The sequence below is a fragment of the Odontesthes bonariensis genome, chromosome 15, assembly GCF_027942865.1.
Source record: "Odontesthes bonariensis isolate fOdoBon6 chromosome 15, fOdoBon6.hap1, whole genome shotgun sequence".
NCBI lineage: Eukaryota > Metazoa > Chordata > Actinopteri > Atheriniformes > Atherinopsidae > Odontesthes > Odontesthes bonariensis.
In genome coordinates this window covers 30,340,425-30,360,601 of record NC_134520.1, presented here as the reverse complement: position 1 = coordinate 30,360,601, position 20,177 = coordinate 30,340,425, and the positions used below count along the sequence as shown (strand labels likewise).

At 39.6% G+C, this 20,177-nt stretch overlaps 2 protein-coding genes across 8 annotated transcripts in view; one reads left to right on the top strand and one right to left on the bottom strand.

The window, feature by feature from the left end:
• The first annotated feature begins 554 nt into the window (after positions 1–554).
• On the top strand, positions 555–12,247 carry fxr1 (FMR1 autosomal homolog 1). 5 transcript variants are annotated; one of them, XM_075485936.1, is made up of 18 exons: positions 555–622; positions 3,429–3,481; positions 3,620–3,713; positions 3,819–3,890; positions 4,028–4,176; positions 4,348–4,441; positions 4,663–4,779; positions 5,885–6,055; positions 6,594–6,672; positions 6,876–6,985; positions 7,134–7,220; positions 7,967–8,201; positions 8,437–8,530; positions 8,653–8,774; positions 8,880–9,086; positions 9,329–9,406; positions 10,062–10,144; positions 10,341–12,247. In XM_075485936.1, exons 1-18 carry the CDS (start codon positions 572–574, stop codon positions 10,527–10,529), a joined length of 2,085 nt encoding a protein of 694 aa, XP_075342051.1. In that variant the 5' UTR covers positions 555–571; the 3' UTR covers positions 10,530–12,247. The 5 variants fall into 5 exon arrangements, with proteins under 5 accessions (XP_075342051.1, XP_075342049.1, XP_075342050.1 ...); XM_075485934.1 differs by having other exon boundaries at positions 7,128–7,220; XM_075485935.1 differs by having other exon boundaries at positions 7,125–7,220; positions 7,970–8,201.
• A 1,517-nt stretch (positions 12,248–13,764) lies between these two features.
• Positions 13,765–20,177, bottom strand: part of dnajc19 (DnaJ (Hsp40) homolog, subfamily C, member 19) — a 472,642-nt gene continuing 466,229 nt past the window's right edge. For 2 of the 3 annotated variants that reach the window (XM_075485941.1, XM_075485942.1), the window contains exons 2-6: positions 15,363–15,415; positions 15,098–15,171; positions 14,913–14,992; positions 14,603–14,673; positions 13,765–13,953 (exon numbers count right to left, since the gene is read on the bottom strand). In XM_075485941.1, coding sequence (XP_075342056.1) covers positions 13,883–13,953; positions 14,603–14,673; positions 14,913–14,992; positions 15,098–15,171; positions 15,363–15,415 — 349 coding nt within the window. In that variant the 3' untranslated portion in view covers positions 13,765–13,882. Of the gene's footprint in view, positions 13,954–14,602; positions 14,674–14,912; positions 14,993–15,097; positions 15,172–15,362; positions 15,416–15,777; positions 15,878–20,177 lie in introns of those variants that run through there. The other variant, XM_075485940.1, reaches the window with a different exon arrangement.

Here is a 20,177-nt window from a genome sequence, read left to right as displayed (position 1 = left end):
AGACAAGCAGCTGGATACTAGAAGGTTGCCAGAAAAGTAGATCACCAGGGCTGGTTGACCTCAGTATCTCCAGTCGAAGTGCCCTTGTGTAAGTCACCAAATGAATTCCTAGGAAGGGACACCAAAGGGTGTCCACTGCTCTGGAGGTCAGTAACTGCTCAGGATTTATCGATGCAGATCTTAAATTCCACCAGAGTGTGTAAATAAAGGATTATTCCCCTATCCCTCAACTTTGCTAAACCTGTAAACTGATTTAATCAATTAATTACAAACCATCAACCTGATCTCATTAACTCATGATCATTGAAGCCTCAGATAAATCTATCTTTACATATGTATATATATCTATGTACATATGTAGATATATATTAATCAACCAACCAGCCAGCCAAACAAACAAAAAAACGTTCAGACTTCATAGCTATATAGGTTGATTATAGAACTTTGAATTAAAAAAAAGGATGAACACAAAGCAGTGAAAAAATGCAACTTGTCATGTCTTCCAACTTCCAACTTCACTCCTGATGCTTCAAGAAACACCTGTCGTCCCGGCATCCTTTGCGTGTCCAATATGGAAGAACTGGCGGTGGAGGTCCGTGGCTCAAACGGCGCTTATTATAAGGTAAATAGTGGCTTATCAATACAATTACAAACGTAATAATTCAGGACACAATACATTATCTTACCTAAAGCCAAGTGGACCACGGCTACTCGTTCTGACTTGGTCTGAATCCACCCGGCTACTTGTTATTAGCGTGTAATAGCACTACTAGCCAAAATTAGCAGGCTAAGCTAACGTTGCTTCCGAGTCGTCGTCAAGTGACACTTTTTGGGACAGTTACTAAACACAGACTGGAAGGAATACATTCCTATCTGCTTTAACTGGAACCAATGAAACCATTTATGAATTAAACTTGAATTTAGCTGTAGCATTCTCGGGCTAAAAGTAAGCTAGTTGCTAGTTGGCAGTACTGTTTACATCAATTGATATGGTCACTCAGGTTGAAATCTATTTAACATTTAGGTTATTTGAATATTATCACGGCTTTCGAAGATCAACACAAGATTTAATTTTTGCAGTTGTTTTACATGTGTGGTGTTCATTATGCCACATGCCTGGTTGTCTTTCTGCAAAGACTCCACGACTGTCTGTCACCGTCTATTATTTGATACTTCATCATGCCAAAGCTATCTTTACTATGTGCGTGTGGGAGCCAGTTGTTCCTTGTCAATCCTGACCAGCTATGTCAGGGGAGGGTTGCTGATACCGTAGACTTACAAACTATTTATAGATTTGCCACCCGAAGTTTTACTTCTACCTCTTGTCCTTCCCTCTTCCCTTTAAGTCTCCTCTCCTCGCAATTCCTTTGGTTTTCGGTTCACCCCCATTCCTCAGATTACTCTGGTTATTGTTATGATTATTCTGATTAAAACGATCTGGTCTGTTTCTCCTTTCTGGAACAGGAGGTTTAAGTAGGCTCAACCAACTCTGAGCCTTTCCTTGCAGTGTTCAGTCACAGTTGCTCATGTTGACTGTTATTTAAATCTGTGCTTGGGTTACATTTAAAAAAGCCACTGAAATGGAGCTCTGATATTGATATTCAAGTGACCAAAATGTGATGAAAGAACAAAGAAGGTCTGAGTATTGCAACAGATTCCCCTTTCTCAAATCAAATCAGCTCTGGTTCACAAGGTCTCTGTCTTATTCGATTTCTGCTTTGATTAAATACAGATTTGCTTTGGGATATTTGACATACACTACCAATTTTGTCCAGATATGAAAGTGAAAAATCAAAGGCTTGCATTGCCACTTATGAGAATAAGCTTCTACTTTTCCTGCTGGAGTCCTGCGAGTGTTATTTTTGTTTTTTAATCATATTTATTCAGCTCCTACTGACAGCACAAAATGCTATGACTGAAGATAAAAACATAGGTCAAACAGACAGTGTCTCAATTCAAACATCCCGTTTTTAGGCACCTATTTAAAAGAATTATTTAATGACTACATGTTGATGTGTTTTTAACTAAATTTTAATCTCTTTTTTTGTTTAAAAACAACAGATGAGTTGCATGCATTGTCTCGCTTGCTTTCATTTTAGTTGTAGTTTTATCACCTACACTCTTGCAGTGTTTCATTAGTATAATCACAACATTACATAAGTTTGCCCATTATTCAGTACTTTATGTGCAAAAAAATGCATTCACATTTGTTTAATTTAAACAGTTATTATTGTGTTAAGTGTGCTGTAAATGTTGAGGTGAAGGACAACTGGAAAGCTACTTACGAGCTTTTACTATGAGCTTGGGATGAATGCATAATGTTGCTATCTGTGTTTTTTAAATGATGACTGATAGTCATGTCAAAATCTTTGTTATGAACTATTTTCATTGAGATTTAGTCCTTTATTTAGCCAGTTAATGTCGTCTGATATGTGCTGTGATATCAGTTGTATGAGTGAGGACATGATATGGTGCCTCAAACACACTTGGAGGGGATAAGCGAGGGAAATATTCAGTTTGCTGGAAAACGCTTACAGTCCTGAGTCAGTAACTGGCTCAGAGTTTTATTTACATAGCTCTCTGTCGTAGGGTTACAAACTCAAAGCTTGTCAGAGGATATGTACAATTTTGTTTAGCCTGTTATGACCAATCAAAAAGCAGTACAATTCAATTTAAACATGCAAAACACAAAAAAAATGATAGTTTATGAAAATATTCATGAGGGATCAGTCTTTTTTTCATTTGAAATGGTATGACATGCAAATTACAACTGTGATCTCTTAAACAATATATATTTTATACACACAATATATATGTATTGACGATTGACGCACATTTTGCTCCCTGCTCAGCGCAGGGATCATTGTTCCACCCGGACCGTTTTTGAGGAAGCACACCACTAGAACGTGTTACACATAGACATATAAAGAAAAAAATAAAAACCTTTATATGTCTATGGTGTTACACATAGACATAATATACGTAGACGCCTCATAGACTTACTGCCATTCCAAAAAAAAAGAGGAAAAATATGTAAGTTTTGTAAATAATTCATATTCACAAAAACATTGAAACAGACATGAAAACTTGAAAAGAGTCTCTGTTTTCATGAAGTGCCTCATGTTGAGGATTAGAAACATAGAGGGATACAAACATTGGTTGAAAGATAGAAACATTAGTGTAAAAAAAAGAAAGAAAAAAGGAAGCAAAGCTTGGCTTGTATGTCTTTAAATCTGCCTTTTTATCCTCCATGTGTACTTCCTGGTGGTCATCCTCCTGACCTTTATAGGTGCATTGCTGCATTATTCAGGATGTTACTGACTTTGGCTGGAATGCACGCTTGTGAGAGTTTGCTCTTGTGCACAACATAACAAAAAAGTGACCCACTTTATGTCACTCACCTTCTCCTCTCTTCGTCCGTCCTGCAGGGCTTTGTCAAAGATATCCACGATGACTCTCTCACCATTGCCTTTGAGAACAAGTAAGCCTCTTTTCTCCTACAATTCAGCTGCTTACTCTTGTAAGACTTGTGAAATTCAAAATTCGAAGACAAATCCAAAACAAATGCCGGACTGCAATGTTTTTTAGCAAGGAATGACATGAGCATCTTCTATTTAAGTTGGCAGCCAGAACGCCAGGTGCCCTTCGGTGAAGTCAGATTGCCACCACCTACTGACGCCAAGAAGGAGATTGGAGAGGGCGAAGAGGTGGAGGTGAGAAGGACCCCTACAGTCTGTCTTTTTTTTTTTTTGCTGTTGTCCTCTCTTTTATTTTTTTGTCTTTGCTTTATTTTGCTTCTTATTTAATCTCTTCTGCAGATCTTCTCCAGAGCAAATGAACAGGAGCCTTGTGGTTGGTGGTTAGCTAAAGTCCGCATGATGAAAGGAGATGTGAGTATTGTCCATGTGATATGATGTTTCTATCGGTAAAAAGCACTACATATTATAAGAACATTCAGTTGTTCAGTTGCCGTATGAAATGGATTAATTTCATGTGTTGTACTCACTCAACATGTTTGTATTTGCAGTTCTATGTGATTGAGTATGCAGCCTGTGATGCCACTTATAACGAGATCGTAACCTTTGAGCGTCTGCGTCCAGTCAACACCAACAAGGCCATCAGCAAGAACTCCTTCCACAAGTGCTCTGTCCCTGTTCCTCAGGATCTTCAAGAAGCGTATGTACAGCAGCCTCAGGATGTTCGCATTAGAGATCAGTCATTAGGTGTTCTGTTTATTAGCAATGATAATAGGATTGTTTATTATAGGTGTTACAAAATGTCAGATGAAGGGGTTAACCATTTGTTAATATTAGAAACCGAAAGTAAAAGATGTTTCCTGTGTTACAGGTGCCAGAATGAGAATGCACATAAGGAGTTTAAGAAAGCTGTGGGAGCCTGTCGCATCTCATACTGCCCTGAGACCAGTCAGCTTGTGATTGTGGTAACTATAGCTTGCTGTAATCTCACAGTGACATTTGGATATCTTCTGTGTTGTGGTCTCCAGGCTCCAATGCGACATGTCACAATTTTCCCTGCTAAGTATATTTGTGTAATGGATGACTCAACTATTCCTTTCTTTCTAGTCATCAGCAGCAACGGAGCAGCTCTGCACACGTGTATAATTATTTATTTACGATGTTTCCTGTGTTCATGTGTTTCAAGTCCACCAATGAGACGACGGTGAAGCGTGTGTCTTTGCTGAGTGACATGCACCTGCGCAGTATCAGAACCAAGCTGCTGTTAATGTCACGCAACCAGGAGGCCACAAAACACCTCGAGGTTAGTTAGTAACAAGACAAAGCATGGAATTTTAGTTATCTGCAGGTTCTTCAAATATATATATTGTATATATTTATACACATATATAATGCCACACGAAGTTACCAGACACAACAGAACATTGAAATTAAACTTTTCATAGGACACTTTTTGGGTTTCTCATCAATTATTGTAGTTTTACAGTAATATTTCAATATTTTGACAACTTGAATTTATGTTATCCTTCCTTTGCAAGATACAACCATTAATGTTTTATCCTTTTGAGAAAAATAATGTCATTTTTACAGAAGTTGGTGGTAAAGAAGTTTTGTATGTTTTTAAAAGAAGCTGTGCAAAACTTGATTTGAGATAAGTAAAAAGGTTAAATGAAAACATACCCAAATCTCTTAAGCTCTACAACTGTAAGGCTGCGTGAACAAGCTTGGACTATAGTTATCAGACAAGAATTGAAAGAAATTTTTTTTAAAAAGTGAACACTTTTAGCCTTAATCTGCCCTAATTCTATCAAATACTCTGTTAGCATGCTGATTGCATTTACCGGTAGACTCAGCTTTAACGTTTGAGTCTCAGATCGTTTACCAAAGTCAATGTTGGCTTGTGATATCTGGGATGGGACATTTTCTGCATTTTGAAGCTATTTATACTATATCCTTCCAGACTTGATTTGTCTTAAACATCTTTCAGGTATTTTTCTAACTTGTAAGCCTGTCACATGCTACTGGTTATATTAGACACACAAGGATTGATTGTCTCTGTTAATGATCACTTCTTATTTCATGGGCTGCTTTGGATTTATGTTAGGTTTATTACGTATATTATATATGTATTTTTTAGATAATTTGAATACTGATTTTGTTGGTAGTTACTACGTAAAAGGTAGCTTGAATCTTTGAAGTGTTGGAAATAGTCCAACAATTAAGTCCTAGCAGTAGTCAAGGCAGCTTCTTCAGTCAATGCGCCACACTTGGCTACCTTAATGTCACTGGCTGTATTTTTGGAACTAATTAAGGCTAATCCCAGTACAAGGATCTCCAGTAGTTGGGAATGGCTAAACCAAATCTAAGACTGACGTCATGAATATAATTGTACTCTAATGTTTATGTAGACTTCCAGGCAGCTGGTATCATCCTTCCAGGAGGAGTTTATGGTGAGACCGGATCTGATGGGCCTGGCCATCGGCAGCCACGGCAGCAACATCCAGCAAGCACGGAAGGTTCCAGGTGTCACTGCCATTGAGCTGGATGAGGAAACGGGCACATTTAGGATTTATGGCGAGGTAGGGAAGTGTGCAACGGTCATCCAAAAACAAAAAAAAGTGGGAACCTTGGGTGTATATAAACAAGATCTAAGTCAAAAGCTCTAAAAGCTATTTCAAGATGTTTTATTTAAATGTGCACCTGTGGGCACAGGGGAAAAGGCTCATAGTTGTTTTGACCTTTACATCTAGACGCTCAGTTTCATGGTTGGGTCCATGCTATTATTGTGTTGGAGGTTCAGTGTGACTCAAGTAAATGTTTGAGAAGCATTTTGTTTTCAAAGAGCTCTAAGAAAAAAGCATACGATTAATAGATAACGTTGAACTTTGAAGATTTTTCTGATGGGAATGAATGAACTCATTTTTATTATACCAAACACCTAACATTTATAAACAGTGGTAGGGGTTTTGTGGGATACTGTCATTTTTACTGTGTAGGTTATGTTCTGTGACATTGTGCTTTTGTAGATTTTACTGTGAATATGTAACTGATTCTTTGTTGAAAATGCAGTTTCTTACTCTGGATTACACGTGTGTGTGACTCTGTATTGTCCTTTAGACAGAAGAAGCAGTAAAGAAGGCTAGGAACTTCTTGGAATTTCTGGAGGATTCTGTCCAGGTGCCCAGGCCCCTTGTTGGTATGCAGACAAAAATATTTTTGAATTTGGTCATTCATAACACATTAAGGCAGGTATGTGCAATATACTGCAAGATATTCACCTTTTATTCCCAATAATATTTGTGCAACTTTGAAGGAAGAGAACTCTTGTACATACCAAAAATGCTTTGACTTCAGCTGCCTCTGGTCATGTTCACATCTCTCCCTGCTCTTTGTCTCAAGGCAAAGTGATCGGTAAAAACGGTAAGGTCATCCAGGAGATTGTGGACAAGTCCGGTGTGGTGAGGGTGAGGATAGAAGGAGACAATGACAACAAGCAGCCCAGACAGGAAGTAAGCCTACTACTGCAACATGCTCACTGCTTCTCATAAAGTGACTTATTATTGTCAAAAACATGTACAGATCATGTTTACTTTATCAGTTGCTTCAGACAGCCCCATACTAACATGTGTGTTGTGTATTTGTGTTTTGTTGACACAGGGAATGGTCCCCTTCACCTTTGTCGGTACGAAAGAGAGCATTGGCAATGTTCAAGTCTTACTGGAGTATCACATCTCTTACCTGAATGTAAGGCCTCAAAGTGTGTGTTGAACTGGGGAAGGGGCTTGTGTTTGTTTGTGTTTGCTTGTTATTCCACTGAATGTCAGTGTGGATGTAGAGCCTTTAGTGCTACCTAAATGCTTCTCTTATCTCATCATATTTCTTTGGTGACAGCATGTAAACAGCATGTGCTTCATAAGCATTGCAGCATGGCAGCATGGCAGCATGGCTTTAAGTTTGTGCTCTGGAAATGTTGTGTACTCAAGTGACACTTGTTGGGCAACACATGTAATTTGACATGAATATTGTCATACAGGTAATTCAAGATTTTGAACCTGAAACCTTATAATCTGCCCTGCTGTGTGTATTGTGCTGTTTACACATTTTGCACTGTGTATGTTTGCGTGTGTCCTGTGCTGTTTGCATGTTTTGTGCTGCGTTGGGGCTTTGTGTGGACTTGTTTTGCGCTGTGTGTGTAGGACATGGTGGAGCTTCTTGCAGAGGGCCAGCAGCTAGAGGAAGAGCTGAGGCAGATTGTGGATAATACACAGGGAAGCAGCCTAGCAAGATTCATTATTAACAGTACAATGAGCACTGTATGTGATGTGGATGTGTGCATGATGACTATGTATGTGTATCTAGTGATGACCTTGAAAAAGAGGTCATATTTGCCTGATATTCTTTAAGAAAAAAAACTGAATCAATCTCTTTCTGTAACAATCCTTGATATTTTTTCTCGTTATTCTCACCGTTTCCTGTTTGCGTTCTCTAAGGAGGTTGAGCAGCTTCGTCTGGAGCGGATGCAGATTGATGAACAATTACGTCAGATCAACCAGGGCCACCGACCAGTTGACAGGGAGAGAGGAGAGAGGGGGGATAGGGGGGATAGAGGAGCAGGATATAATACAGACAACAGTGCTAACACCTCCTCGTCCTCCTTACATGGAAGTCGCTCCTACAACGGCCGAGGCCGTGGACGCAGAGGCCATAGCTACAGCACTGGATACGGTAGGTTCCTTTAAAAATCAGATAACACAAAATGCAGTTATTTGTTGCTAGAACATACCCCTTGTGCAAGAAATCTGAATGAAATAGAGCAGGAGTTATGTCTGGTAAAAAGTAAGAAGGCCAGATAATGATTATTTGATCCTGTAAAAGATTTTATATTGTCCTCCATGTGTCTCTCAGCCCAAGCATTCCTGGTGCTATTTCTCTATTGTCTTTTGTATATGCTTGAATTTAGGCACCAACTCGGAGCAATCCAATGCCTCTGAGACAGATTCAGAGCGCAAAGAGGAGCTCAGCGATTGGTCCTTGGCTGGAGAGGACCAGGACAGGTGAGCTTCGTTCACAACTATAACTCAAAGAGCTGCAAAGATTTTAAGTTTTTCAGGTATAAGCAGCAGTTGGTGCATGTAGTTCTGTTTCATTGGTTCCATTTGCTCTGTTGGACTTGCAGGGAGAGGGAGAGAGGCACTCGGGTACAAAGAGATGGCCGCAGGAGGCCAGGGCCCGGAAGAGGAAGAGGAGGTCCTGGAGGAAGGGGGAGAGGAGGAAGAGGAGGATACAACAACAGCTCTGGTAAAATTTACTGAAAGGGCATACACAGATAAATAAATAAATCTCTCCAGTCAGTCATCTCATCTAACCATAACCTGCTGTCTGAATTTGATCGTAATTTTCAAGCAGGGTCCCGGGATCATGAGGACCAACCATATGGAGCTGTGGAGACAAACACGGAGACAGACCAGACAGCTGATACGGATGCTAGTGAGTCCAACCTGCCTGCAAACCGCCGCCGGAGGTCTCGGCGACGCAGAACAGATGAGGACACCACAGTGATAGATGGCATGAGCGAATCTGACAATGCCTCGCTGAGCGAAAATGGAATAGGTATGAAAGTCACATGATTTGTTCTGATCTTTTTAAAAGACATTTATGCAGCCAAACTTAAACATTTCACATAAACAGCAACTTCTCAGGAAACGATGGTGGAAAATCAGTTACAGGCAGCCGTCAGGGCTGTGCAACCGTGCACAATTTCCCATTTTAATTGTAAAAGAAAGTGCACATGTCAAAGACAAATGATATTTAAGGCTCCAATTATTGTCTTTTTGGTGACCTAACATCCTTAGATGACTCTGAAGCAAAACCTCAGCGTCGCAATCGTAGCCGACGTCGCAACATCCGCCTGCCTGAGGAAAGGCAGCCAGGTAAACGTGGAAATGCCAGTGTGCTCCCCACTCATTGTTTTAATGCTGCAGCTGAAAGGCTGTGCACCTCGCGTCATTATTGGTGTGTCATCAACAAAATACTAATAAAACCTTTCGAAGCCAGAATTGCCTGGTGTGAGTGTTGCTCGCCTGTGTTGGTTTTTACTAAAAAAAAATCAAATGTGGCTGTTTGACAGTTATGGGAGTTTCATCTAGATACTGTAAAACAGCCTTCTCTAACAGAATCAACCATACTTTTGCATATAGTAAATATGCATTTTCTTTTAGTTTTTTAATGGGCACATCATTTACTAATTACAAGAGTAATTACTAATTTATTAAATGAAATAATCTTTTTAACCTTAAATGATTGAAAAGCTCCCCTTTGACAGGTTAACAATGTTGTAACTGGAAACTGACAAACATGATTGCTTTTTGAACTGGTCGTGTACACAGGTGTGCAAATGCCTCACATCGGAAGTGCCACCATTGTCTGTGTTCTACTAATTTGAAATTGATATCCTCATGAAGTTGTTAACATTTGGGACAGATTTGCTCTGCATTTATCAGAACTAATAACAATGCGTCTGCCTGCAAAATGCCCTCTTGTCATTCACCCAAGGTTTTTCTCTCTGTGTTATTTTTTTTCATGCAGTGACTGTGGCTGACTACATATCCAGGGCTGAATCTCAGAGCAGACAGATGACTGCCAAGGACACCAAGAAAAACAAGGATGTGGTCAGTACTTCATTCCATGTCTTAAATTGTATTCTGTTGACACATAAACTTGATAAAAGTTTTAATCCTGGACATTCAGTGTGTTTGGTTTGTTGTCACATGTTAAACTAAGATTTCTCTAAATGTGAATGCAGATTTTTTTAGTTTTGGTGACAGTTTCTCTTCCTCACTTTCTTTATTCCTTCTGTCTGTTCAGGTTCAGGTGGAGGCCATCACCGAGCACAGCCCACAGTCTGTCCCAGCCACCACCAATGGTTCAAACAGTGTTTCTGACAGCGCGGGCAACGATGACACCGACGCTCCCAGGTCTTCTGTCGAGAAGCCTGCCAAAGTCTCCTACAAGGGGGACTCTGACCCAGAACCGGTTGCTAATGGACTCTCCTAGTCAGATCTAAGCAAAGGAAATTGTTTCAAATATTTCATCTTTTTTGGCTGCACTTGATTGAATCCTTATGTCTCTGGAGTGGCCTCAAAAGTTATTGTTAACATTTAAACACAACAAGCACTGTTCTTTTTCTACTTAACAAATATTTGAAACCTGCTTTGCTGCACAACAGAGTTCTGAAACGTAACCTCCCCTTTACACATCTATCTGTACTACTTTTTCATTTTACTACAGTTTTTTACAGTAGTTCTTCCTGTATGACCTTGCCAAAGATAGTCAAACCCACATACTTACATACTTATGGACATGTACATAAAACTGTAGTACTTTTCAGTCCACTCTTCGTTGAGAGCTCAGGGAGAGGTTGGACTGAACACAGTATTTCTAAAACGTAGACAGGGATTCCACTCAAACCCATACTGTGGTATGAATGCAGCAGTTCTTTTTTATTGGAAAAAAAAATATCATTGCAGGGTTTTACAACAATGTCTGCCTTTTATCAGGTGGACTCTGAAAGATGCTTCCACAACTTTTTTCAGGATATTTTGTGAATTTGAAGTTGTTTGTAAATGAAATGTTCTGCATGAGCAGTACCACAGTGCAGGTAGGTTTGTTGGAAACCCAAGTATGATTAACATACATGTGATCAGCTGTTGTGCCTTGAGAGTAGATTCAGCAAGTTGCTGCCTGGCTCTGTACACCATCTGAAATCCTTTAACTGATTTCTGTGTAACCCGTGTGCCCTCGCCTGCCTCAGTAAGCCAGATAAGGTGTCTCACGGTGCTGTGGGCAGGTGACGGCAAACACTCAAAATACCCTTAAAGAATTTCAGAGCCACCTTTTTAAAAACCAAGTGTGTCTGCTCTTAATGTTATTGGGGGTGGGGGGGGGTCCAGTTATCCTTTATATATGGAATGACATTAGCTGCTTCCTGTTTTTTTTTCAATATGCAACCACTTTGGACATAGAAGAAATATTACAGCTTGTCTGGAAAAGAAACAAACAAGAGAAGAGTTGTTTTGTTTGCACTGACATAACCTTTTTCTGTTAAAGCTGAGTTGTGATTGTGTCTGGAAACTGATCCGTTACTGTTTAGTGCTGGACAGAGATGTATACATCAGTGCTGGGTTTCCTGGAAACATCCCACTATTACATATTGGGCAGTTTCATCAAGTGTAATGAGAGATCCTTAGGGCTTTTTTTTGTTTGTTTTTTTTGTTGCTAGAAATCCAATTAAAATGAACAGTAATTAAGAGCATGTTTGCTGTATCATTTGGGTTATCGGCCACTTTCACATGCCCATTAATTGTAAAACTCCTGTGTTGAGATGTTTCTGGAAATCCAAGCTAAATGTGACAACAATGTCATTTTCTTGGTTCTTCCACACTGGCTGGCTGGAAACTGGTCACGACTGTTCCTCTAAGGAAGGAGATTTATTTGGGTTATTTATTTTTAAAAAAAAGTGTACAGTATTTAAAAAAAAAAGGAGATTCTCTTTTTCTCGACACTAAAACGTGTAATATTCAGAAGTTCTCTTTAAAGACAAATGACAATTTGGGCTACTGAGAGTTGTGACATCCCAAGTGGTTTTGTTGGGTCAACTACAGTATATTGTTCTTTTTTTTTTTAAGGATCGTCTGGTTGGTTGATGTGCAATATGTTTTGTATGCAGGTAGTTCTTAAATAAACTCGATCTTCTATTTAGATCTAAAACCTAATTCTGATTGTTTTACTTGTGAACACACACATTGTACAAATGCTCTGCAGGTGCTTTTATTTATATATATATATATATATATATATATATATATATATATATATACTCCTGATCAAAATCTTAAGACCAGTTAAAAAATTAAATGAATTTGCATTTTGCACTGTTGGATCTTAGGAAGGTTCTAAGTAGAACTTCAAAATGCAAAAAGAGGAAATGGGAACAAGAGACCAAAAGTTGTGAGCAGGCAATCTTTTGAAAACAACAATTTAACTGAAATAGGCTGTTCATCAGCTGATCAAAAGTTTTAAGACCACAGCCTTTAAAAGCCCAAATCTGTGCTAAATTTTGGATTCCATGTAATTTCCTGTAAAGTAATCACTGTGAAGATCTCTTGATGGCAAAGTCAGAAAAGCTCACCGTCTTTGAACATGGTTTGTTACTCATGTACAGTACTTTGTTTCAGCCACGGCTGTTTTAAAGGGCTTTATAAATAAAGTTGAGTTGAGTGGTAGGATTGTTGAGCTGCATAAACAAGGCCTTTCACAACGTGCCATCGCTGCTGAGGTTGGACGCAGTAAGACATTCATTTTGCATTTCTTAAAAGATCCTCAGGGTTATGGAACAAAAAAATCAAGTGGTTGACCCAAAAAAAATGTCACCGGCGCTGAGCTGGAGGATCTGAATGGCTGTCCGTCAAGACGTGACGATCCTCGTCCCAAATTAGGCCATTACAGGTGCTGACTGCAGCCCAATAACCATCAGACGGCCTCTGCGAAGGAAGGGCTTCAGAAACAAGAAACGTCTTCAAATAAGAATAACATTTGCACTCTTTTGGACCATCCTGCGTGTTCCCCTGATCTTAATCCAATTGAGAACAATTTGGGGATGGATGGCAAGGGAAGTTTACAAAAATGGATATCAGTTCCAGACAGTTGGAGCACCACTTGGATCAACATTCCCACTAGGCTTTTGGAAACACTTGCATCAAGCATATCAAAACCAATTTTTGAAGTGATCAACAATAATGGTGGAGTTACTCACTACTGAGTCGTTTTTGACACTTTAATTTCTGTATTAGTAGGCTTTGAGTTTTTTTGAGCTGTGGTCTTAAAGTTTTGATCAGTTTGAACTTTGATACTTCAGTTAAATTGTTGTTTTCAATAAATTGCCTGCTAAAAACTTTTGGTCTCTTCCTCTTGCATTTTGAAGCTCTACTTAGAACCTTCTTAAGATCCAACAGTGCAAAATGTAAATAATTTCAGTTTTTCAACTGGTCTTATAAGATTTTAATCAGGAGTACATATATGTATATGTATATATACCTATTGTTTTTATTAATTCAGAAAGAGCTCATGAAACATGCTCAACCTGAGATGTTATTAGCACAGAATTCAAAGGGAATAAAAACTATGAATGGACACGTAGGATTATCATCGTTTAAAGATGGACAAAATGCAAATCGATTATTCTTACCAAGTTAAAATTTGAGGGAAGTAAACATGATGGACAAGTCCACTGTCAGTTTGTAGAGTGTGATTTTTTTATTTGAGAAAAAATAGAAACCTAAGTGCTTTCTCATGTAAGCCAGTGGAACAACAAGGACGAGCAGAGTGATGATGTTTATTCAGCTTCACTTCTATTTCTTGGTCTGGCCATCCATCAAGTCCTTCGCTTCATTTATTTTTGCTGCTAGATAAGGAGATCCACCTGTGAGATCACACACACACACACACACACACACACACACACACACACACACACACACACACACACACACACACACACACACACACACACACACACACAGTTAAAGCGGTAGGCATCTTTAATGCAAGTTCATCAAATTATGTTCTAAACGTTTGGCTGCTACTAAATATAGATTCATTCTACTGACATGCTTGCTCTTTTTTTCTCCATAAGTGGAACAGCTGGACACACGCCTCTCATTCTTAGGTGAAACATGCTAAGAAAATATTTTTGTCAGCTGGCAAATACAACAATATCCAGCAAAGTAGCACAAGGAACAAAGGTGTACGAGCTGCTCAACTGAACATAACTGACAACCACTTTGATTTGATTGTTCTGGTAATTTTTCTAACAAAAACGGAGAAAAAAAAAGTAGATTCTCTGATTCAAGCTTGTTTTGTGAGACAAAATACAGTTTTAGTTCATTTGATTTTTCTACGAAGTAAGGTAATCTCTGGATTTTTGACTTCTGGATGGACAAAACAAGACAGTGAGGTTGTGATTAGCAGTTGTTGTTTTTTTTAATTCATATACAAAAGATCAATCCTAAAAATAAGAAATACATGCGTCATAGATGCAACAACGGGGAAGTTGTAAATCCTCCACTTGCCTCTATCTGGATGGTTCAGGATCATCAGTTTCCTATGGGCCTCTCTGATCTTATTTTTGTTGGCTGTGGGACTGAAAGACAGAAATGTAGCATGAGAGAGTCAACTGTGTCATAATTATCTGTGTGAACAGTCAAGTTTTCTGCTGCAAGGGTGGGACAGATGACAGCAAATATGTAGCAAAATAAACTGCATCTATTAAACTACTGCATGTCAGATCTGGGACGCACACTGATGAATCCCTGGTGGACTTGACTGAGAAACAGAGCTGGGTGCTGGAGAGTTCAAATGTTGGAACATGTGACCACGTACCTGACACCTAAAACAAGCGCAGCCTCTCTCTTTGTCATCTTTGGTTCAAATCCACCTCTGTAGTACCCTCCTCCAAAAGCCTGCGCAGTGCAGAAGAATGGAGGTTTATGAGTTATAATGAAATAGGGTGAAGACAATTCTGACTAAATATAAAGATCAATCTGTGTTTCTGCTTTCCTTCTTACCGTCTTGGGGAAACTCTGAAGGGCCTGTTTCATTTGAGGCTCCATTTGCTTCATGGCTTGCAGAGCGTATCGACCTGAAAGACAAAAACAGCATGCAGTGTGGGTGGGTAACTCTTTACTTCAACTATAAACTTTAACTGTTTATATCCATATTAGTGCATTTATCTCTTACAGTGTTTTCATTTTCCACACCAATATTGGCTTAACCTTTGTCTTGGTAATCTATCATTTCCAATATTACAATTTGACAGTGCCAAAGACTCACCTGCAAATCCAGCTGCTGCCAGAGCCAGTCCCACTGCCACCATGGAGCTGGCCTGCAGACACAACAGTGACATCTCAAACAGACTTCTTTGGCCACAGAGACAGTCACCCTCTCACAGGCTGTTGCAAAATGTAAACAAATGCTTTGCAAACCCCAAATCGCTCAACAACATCGAATTCAAACAGCTACTAGTGATCGATCTCTCATATTAACATTGATGAGATGATTGGTAAAAGTATTGTATAAAACGTCAGCTGAGTTTGGTCCTGTCGTGTTGTCATAGACACATCAGAGGAAAGCTAACGTTAGCTTAGCCATTTAAATGAAGGTGATATAGGTTTTTGGCAGACTGTTCCGCATGCACTTATTATCAGACTCTCGTCCCACCTCCCGATTGATAACGTTTCCAACCTACCATGTCTCTGTGTTATGTTCTGTTTCTGATACAGGTGAGGAACATAACTTTTGACCTCTTATGTTTTCCCAGCTCAAGCGTCCATGTGTTTGTGACGGAAATGGAGGGCAAGCTGTCGTAAAATCCAGACGTAAGTCTGTCGCCCTCCCCCCCTGCAGTCTGCAGCGGGAAGCAAGCTGAAACGTGGATTCAAACATTCAGCCATGCACATCTCCTTCCCCACTGTTAGCTTCTTCACGAATGCAAATTGAGGATAAAAGCTGGCATAAAGGTGTTTGCAGTAAGTTCAGTAAAGCCATGTTGTGATAGTTTGAAACGCTAAGCTTGTGCGGAGTTAATTTATGGTCAAGCTTTATAAAGCCAGCCTTCTCTGGCTTTATTTCACGCTAGTGGTCACATTACAAATATGTTAAAATGCAAATGTTTCTGGTGACACTTGACACACCGCAGTTAAAGACACTTTTTAATTCTTTAAATGTTTGATGCAAGTTTAACTGCACTTCAGAGAGCTAATATAAGAGCGCTGGAATCATGTGAAGCTACAGCTAACTTTGCTACTTTCCCTCAACACTGGCTACCATGTTCCAACAATATGTTACAGCATATATGAATGCAATAATTGTAACAGTAGAAGAAGTATTGATGGCTAACTCGTGTTATTTACGCACAAACATCCGCCTGTGGTCACTTTGAGCTGCTGGTTAAACCAAACTAGTTTGGGTAAGACTACTTTGAAATGTTAGTTTAGTTTCAATTACTAAACGAAAGATTTAATATCAAAACTTTAAGTAATTTTAGATAACTTATTAGTCAAACATTGCAAAGCATTTACACCAGTTTTCAGAAGCACTCTGGATAGATAAATAAATATTTATACAGAAGAAGTGATATTTCATGTCAGAAGAATTATTTTGAAGGCGCCCTGTTTATGCATTCAGATTTTAAGGTTGAAACGTCAAGTTATATATATATATTTTTGTTCATATGTAATATTCTTGACTTTGGCTGATTCAATCCTTCCTCGGGACATTATGGCTGGGGCATCTCCTTCAGATTCAGATGGGTTCGGACCCTGCGCCTAATCTTGAAACAGTTCTTTGCATTTCAACTGTCTAAGAAGCATCTGTTAGCCAGGAAAACTGGTTCCACTGCAGCATCAACTTGAAGCTGTTCTGGAGCTAACAACCACCTAAATAAGTCTGGATGATAGCAACTAACCTGACTATTGAAATGAGGGAGTACCACCTTTAAAGAAACAGGCAGGGTCTCCATCAATCCCTTTTCACAAGAAGAGGAACACAAATGGGGTCAACCTTGCGAATGCGAATGGTATCTGGAGATAGAAATGTATGAGCTGCTTGAAAGGTTCCATGTTAGTTTTCGCCTCAAATTTGGGCTTTGTTTGGTTTTGGGCTGAGATTCTTCTCCTCTCGTGGGACACTTCATGGTTTTCTATTATTGATTATCGCACCCTAAGCCTGAGCTCCCAGCATTTCAGCCATCTCTAAATATCATCACTGCATGTGCGAGTGTTTATATGTCATGGGAGTAACACAAAAGCTGATCGCAAACCAGCTTATGAGGACCGAGGATCCAAGTGTGGGGACCAAGCTGCGGTCCTTCCGGTTTTAGGGTTAGGACTTTAAAGAAAACACAATAGTTCAATTGGTTCAACAACTAAAATACTTGAGGCGGGAGTCAAAGGTAAAGCACGGCCCGGCGCATGTCACACAGTGTACCATGTCTAAGGTTTTTTAGGTGAGTAGGCGTTATCCAATTCTTTTGAGTTTTTAAGGAAGGACAATTTTTTTTCTTTTTTAGAAATAGATGTATTGTGTTTTACTCCGTGGGCTTATTGAGGTTTATAGGTAAGTGCCTCAGTTCTAAGGCTATCAATTATCTCTAGGTGTGAAATAGAGTTTTCCAGATGGGTTATTTCTGGTAGATGCATCAAGTTTTCCAGATCATTCTTTAAAGGTGATAGAGAAAGGTTGAATGGGGCATTAATCCTTGTTCTGTGATGTGATATGTAGCCCAAAAAAAATTGGTTGGGTCTGTAATGGCTCAGAACCTCCCTAAAAGGCTCTCTGAAACAGCTGTTACTATGCTGGGTTTAGAATGCGTCGTTTGCCCTTATTGGTGTCGTTTCAGAGCTTATCTGGCAACCTCATTATGAAATGCAGGTAGGTGTTGGCGCTATTCGGTTGCCGTTGCTTGATTGGCTGCCCTTGCTCTCACTGAAAACAGAGCTATAGAGTAATACACTGACTGGAAAGCAAGCTCATCAGAATCAGAATTTGTTTTATTGCCATTGTTAGTGAACAGTGTTCACTAACTAGGAATTTGCTGCGGCGTAAGGTGCAAACATGTAACATAGGATATAATAATAAAAAATAAAGAATAAAAATATATGAATATAAAATGTACAAGGTGTGTACAACAATACACAGTATCCAATATACAGAGCAACAACAGTGGAGCTTCATTAGTGCAATTTTAATGATGGTAAAGTGACTGGGCAGGTTATGAGGTGATTATGAAGTGTTCATAAATCCAACTGCAAGGGGGAAAAACTGTTTTTGTGACGGGGGGTTCTGGTCTGAATGGAGCGAAGCCTCCTGTCCGAGGGGAGAGGTGCAAATAGAGAAGGGTCAGCTGTGATCCGACCTGCTCGCCCCATAGTCCTGGAGACGTGCAGGTCATGGATAGATGGGAGGCTGCAGCCGATCACCTTCTCAGCGGAGCGCACAACTCGCTGCAGTCTGTGTCTGTCCCTGTCGGAACTGACCCTCTACTGAGCATTAAATTCTGACTGAAGCCTGCTCGGAATCGCGCAAGCTTTGTGAAACTGTACTCCGTGAAATGCGCAGAGCAAAGGAAAAGTCGGCGGTTGTATGTACTGGGGATTCTGTTAAAAATAAATAAAAGCCATTGATCGCGAACATTGCTTTCCGGGGGAAGAATATGTAACGATCGTAGTCCGCTTTCACAGCCTTGGAAGGCTCACCTGTTCTTGTTTCTCGCCAAAGGGGCGTGTCTGAAACGGGGTGGCTGTGGACTTGGGTGTGGGGGAGCGATAGCTGACAAAGTGACGTCACTTTTTCACAAACACGGATTGGCACTTTTTCTCGTGGCAATTAAAAAAAGGGGAGTTTCTGAGGTTCTGACGCTTGCTGGCACTTTGTGTGTACTCCCCACAGCGGGGAGACTCAGAACTAACACCAAAAACGTGAAAAAGATGATTTTGATTCTCTATCCCCTTTAAAGATAAATTAATCATCCTTTAGTTGTTAGTATTTCCAGGTAATGCACTGTGTTAATGGCAAATCCTCACGCTGTGTTTGTGTGCTTAACAGGAAAAAGGCATCAATAACGGAGCTCTGATCACCAAAGTGAACCCTAAGAAACATGAATGAATTGTTGCACTTCATTTATCTGGTCACATGGTTTGCTGTGTAATTGCTCTTAAAGTTGATAAGGCTGGAATCCTGTATGATGTTTCTTTATTTTTAAATGTATTTTTTCAGCTATAAGCAGCAGCCCGATTATCCGCACTTATTTATGTAACCACCGACCCAATTCGCTATGATTTGTTGGATCAATCTCAATATGATAAATGTTTTTAATTGATCAGTGTTTTATTTGCCTAAAGCTTCCCAAACTGCTGTTCTATTTACACGATGATTGCCAGGCTAATGTAATGTATGTTCAAATGAAAATGATTGACTAATAGCTGCCTGAATATCCAGAGAGTTGCAGTGTTCTAAAGATGGATAATGCATTCTGACCTCAGGGGGAATCCATGTTCTGGGATCTCCATTTCTATCCGTACACTGATGACAGATTGGTTTTAAAGGTGACAAACTCATTTCAATAGTTATGTTTCCTTTAATAATTGTGCTTTAATTTGAACTGTATGGTCACCTGGAGAAGAGTCAGAGAGAAACTCACAAGTTTGTTTAAGAAAATTTGCCAGCAAGCAACTAAATCCAGATGTTGTTCTCTCAGTTGAACAGAAAACCCAGAGTTCCTATCATGTCCGGGTCAGCAAACTGGTTTAAGGGATAACACACCATGTTTGCTTTGCTGCAGCTGTAGAGGTGGGATGGATTACACCCTCATTGTCGCTGCCATTACACGGAGCACAACCCTTACTGTGCACACTGTAGACCTAAGCAGATGTTATGTGTAGACACAGATGTTTTTGCATGTGAGTGCACGATCCTTGAGTGATTATAGATCTTTTTCACAGCAGGCATTTTGACTGGTCGTGGCAAGAAAACCACTGGTGAGAAAGACTGCATAACACCAGGATTCTTCAGTCAGCTCTAATTGGAATGCAGTTGTATTTAATTTTATGATTTCCACCTTTGTTTTGACACATTATTATACATGATCAT

Bases quoted from the DNA above. Each gene is read 5' to 3' on its own strand.
- fxr1 (XM_075485933.1), top strand. From the start codon at position 572: ATGGAAGAACTGGCGGTGGAGGTCCGTGGCTCAAACGGCGCTTATTAT. The intron at 3,482-3,619 runs GTAAGCCTCTTT...CTTCTATTTAAG, and splicing joins ACCATTGCCTTTGAGAACAA to TTGGCAGCCAGAACGCCAGG. The intron at 4,780-5,884 runs GTTAGTTAGTAA...ATGTTTATGTAG, and splicing joins AGGCCACAAAACACCTCGAG to ACTTCCAGGCAGCTGGTATC.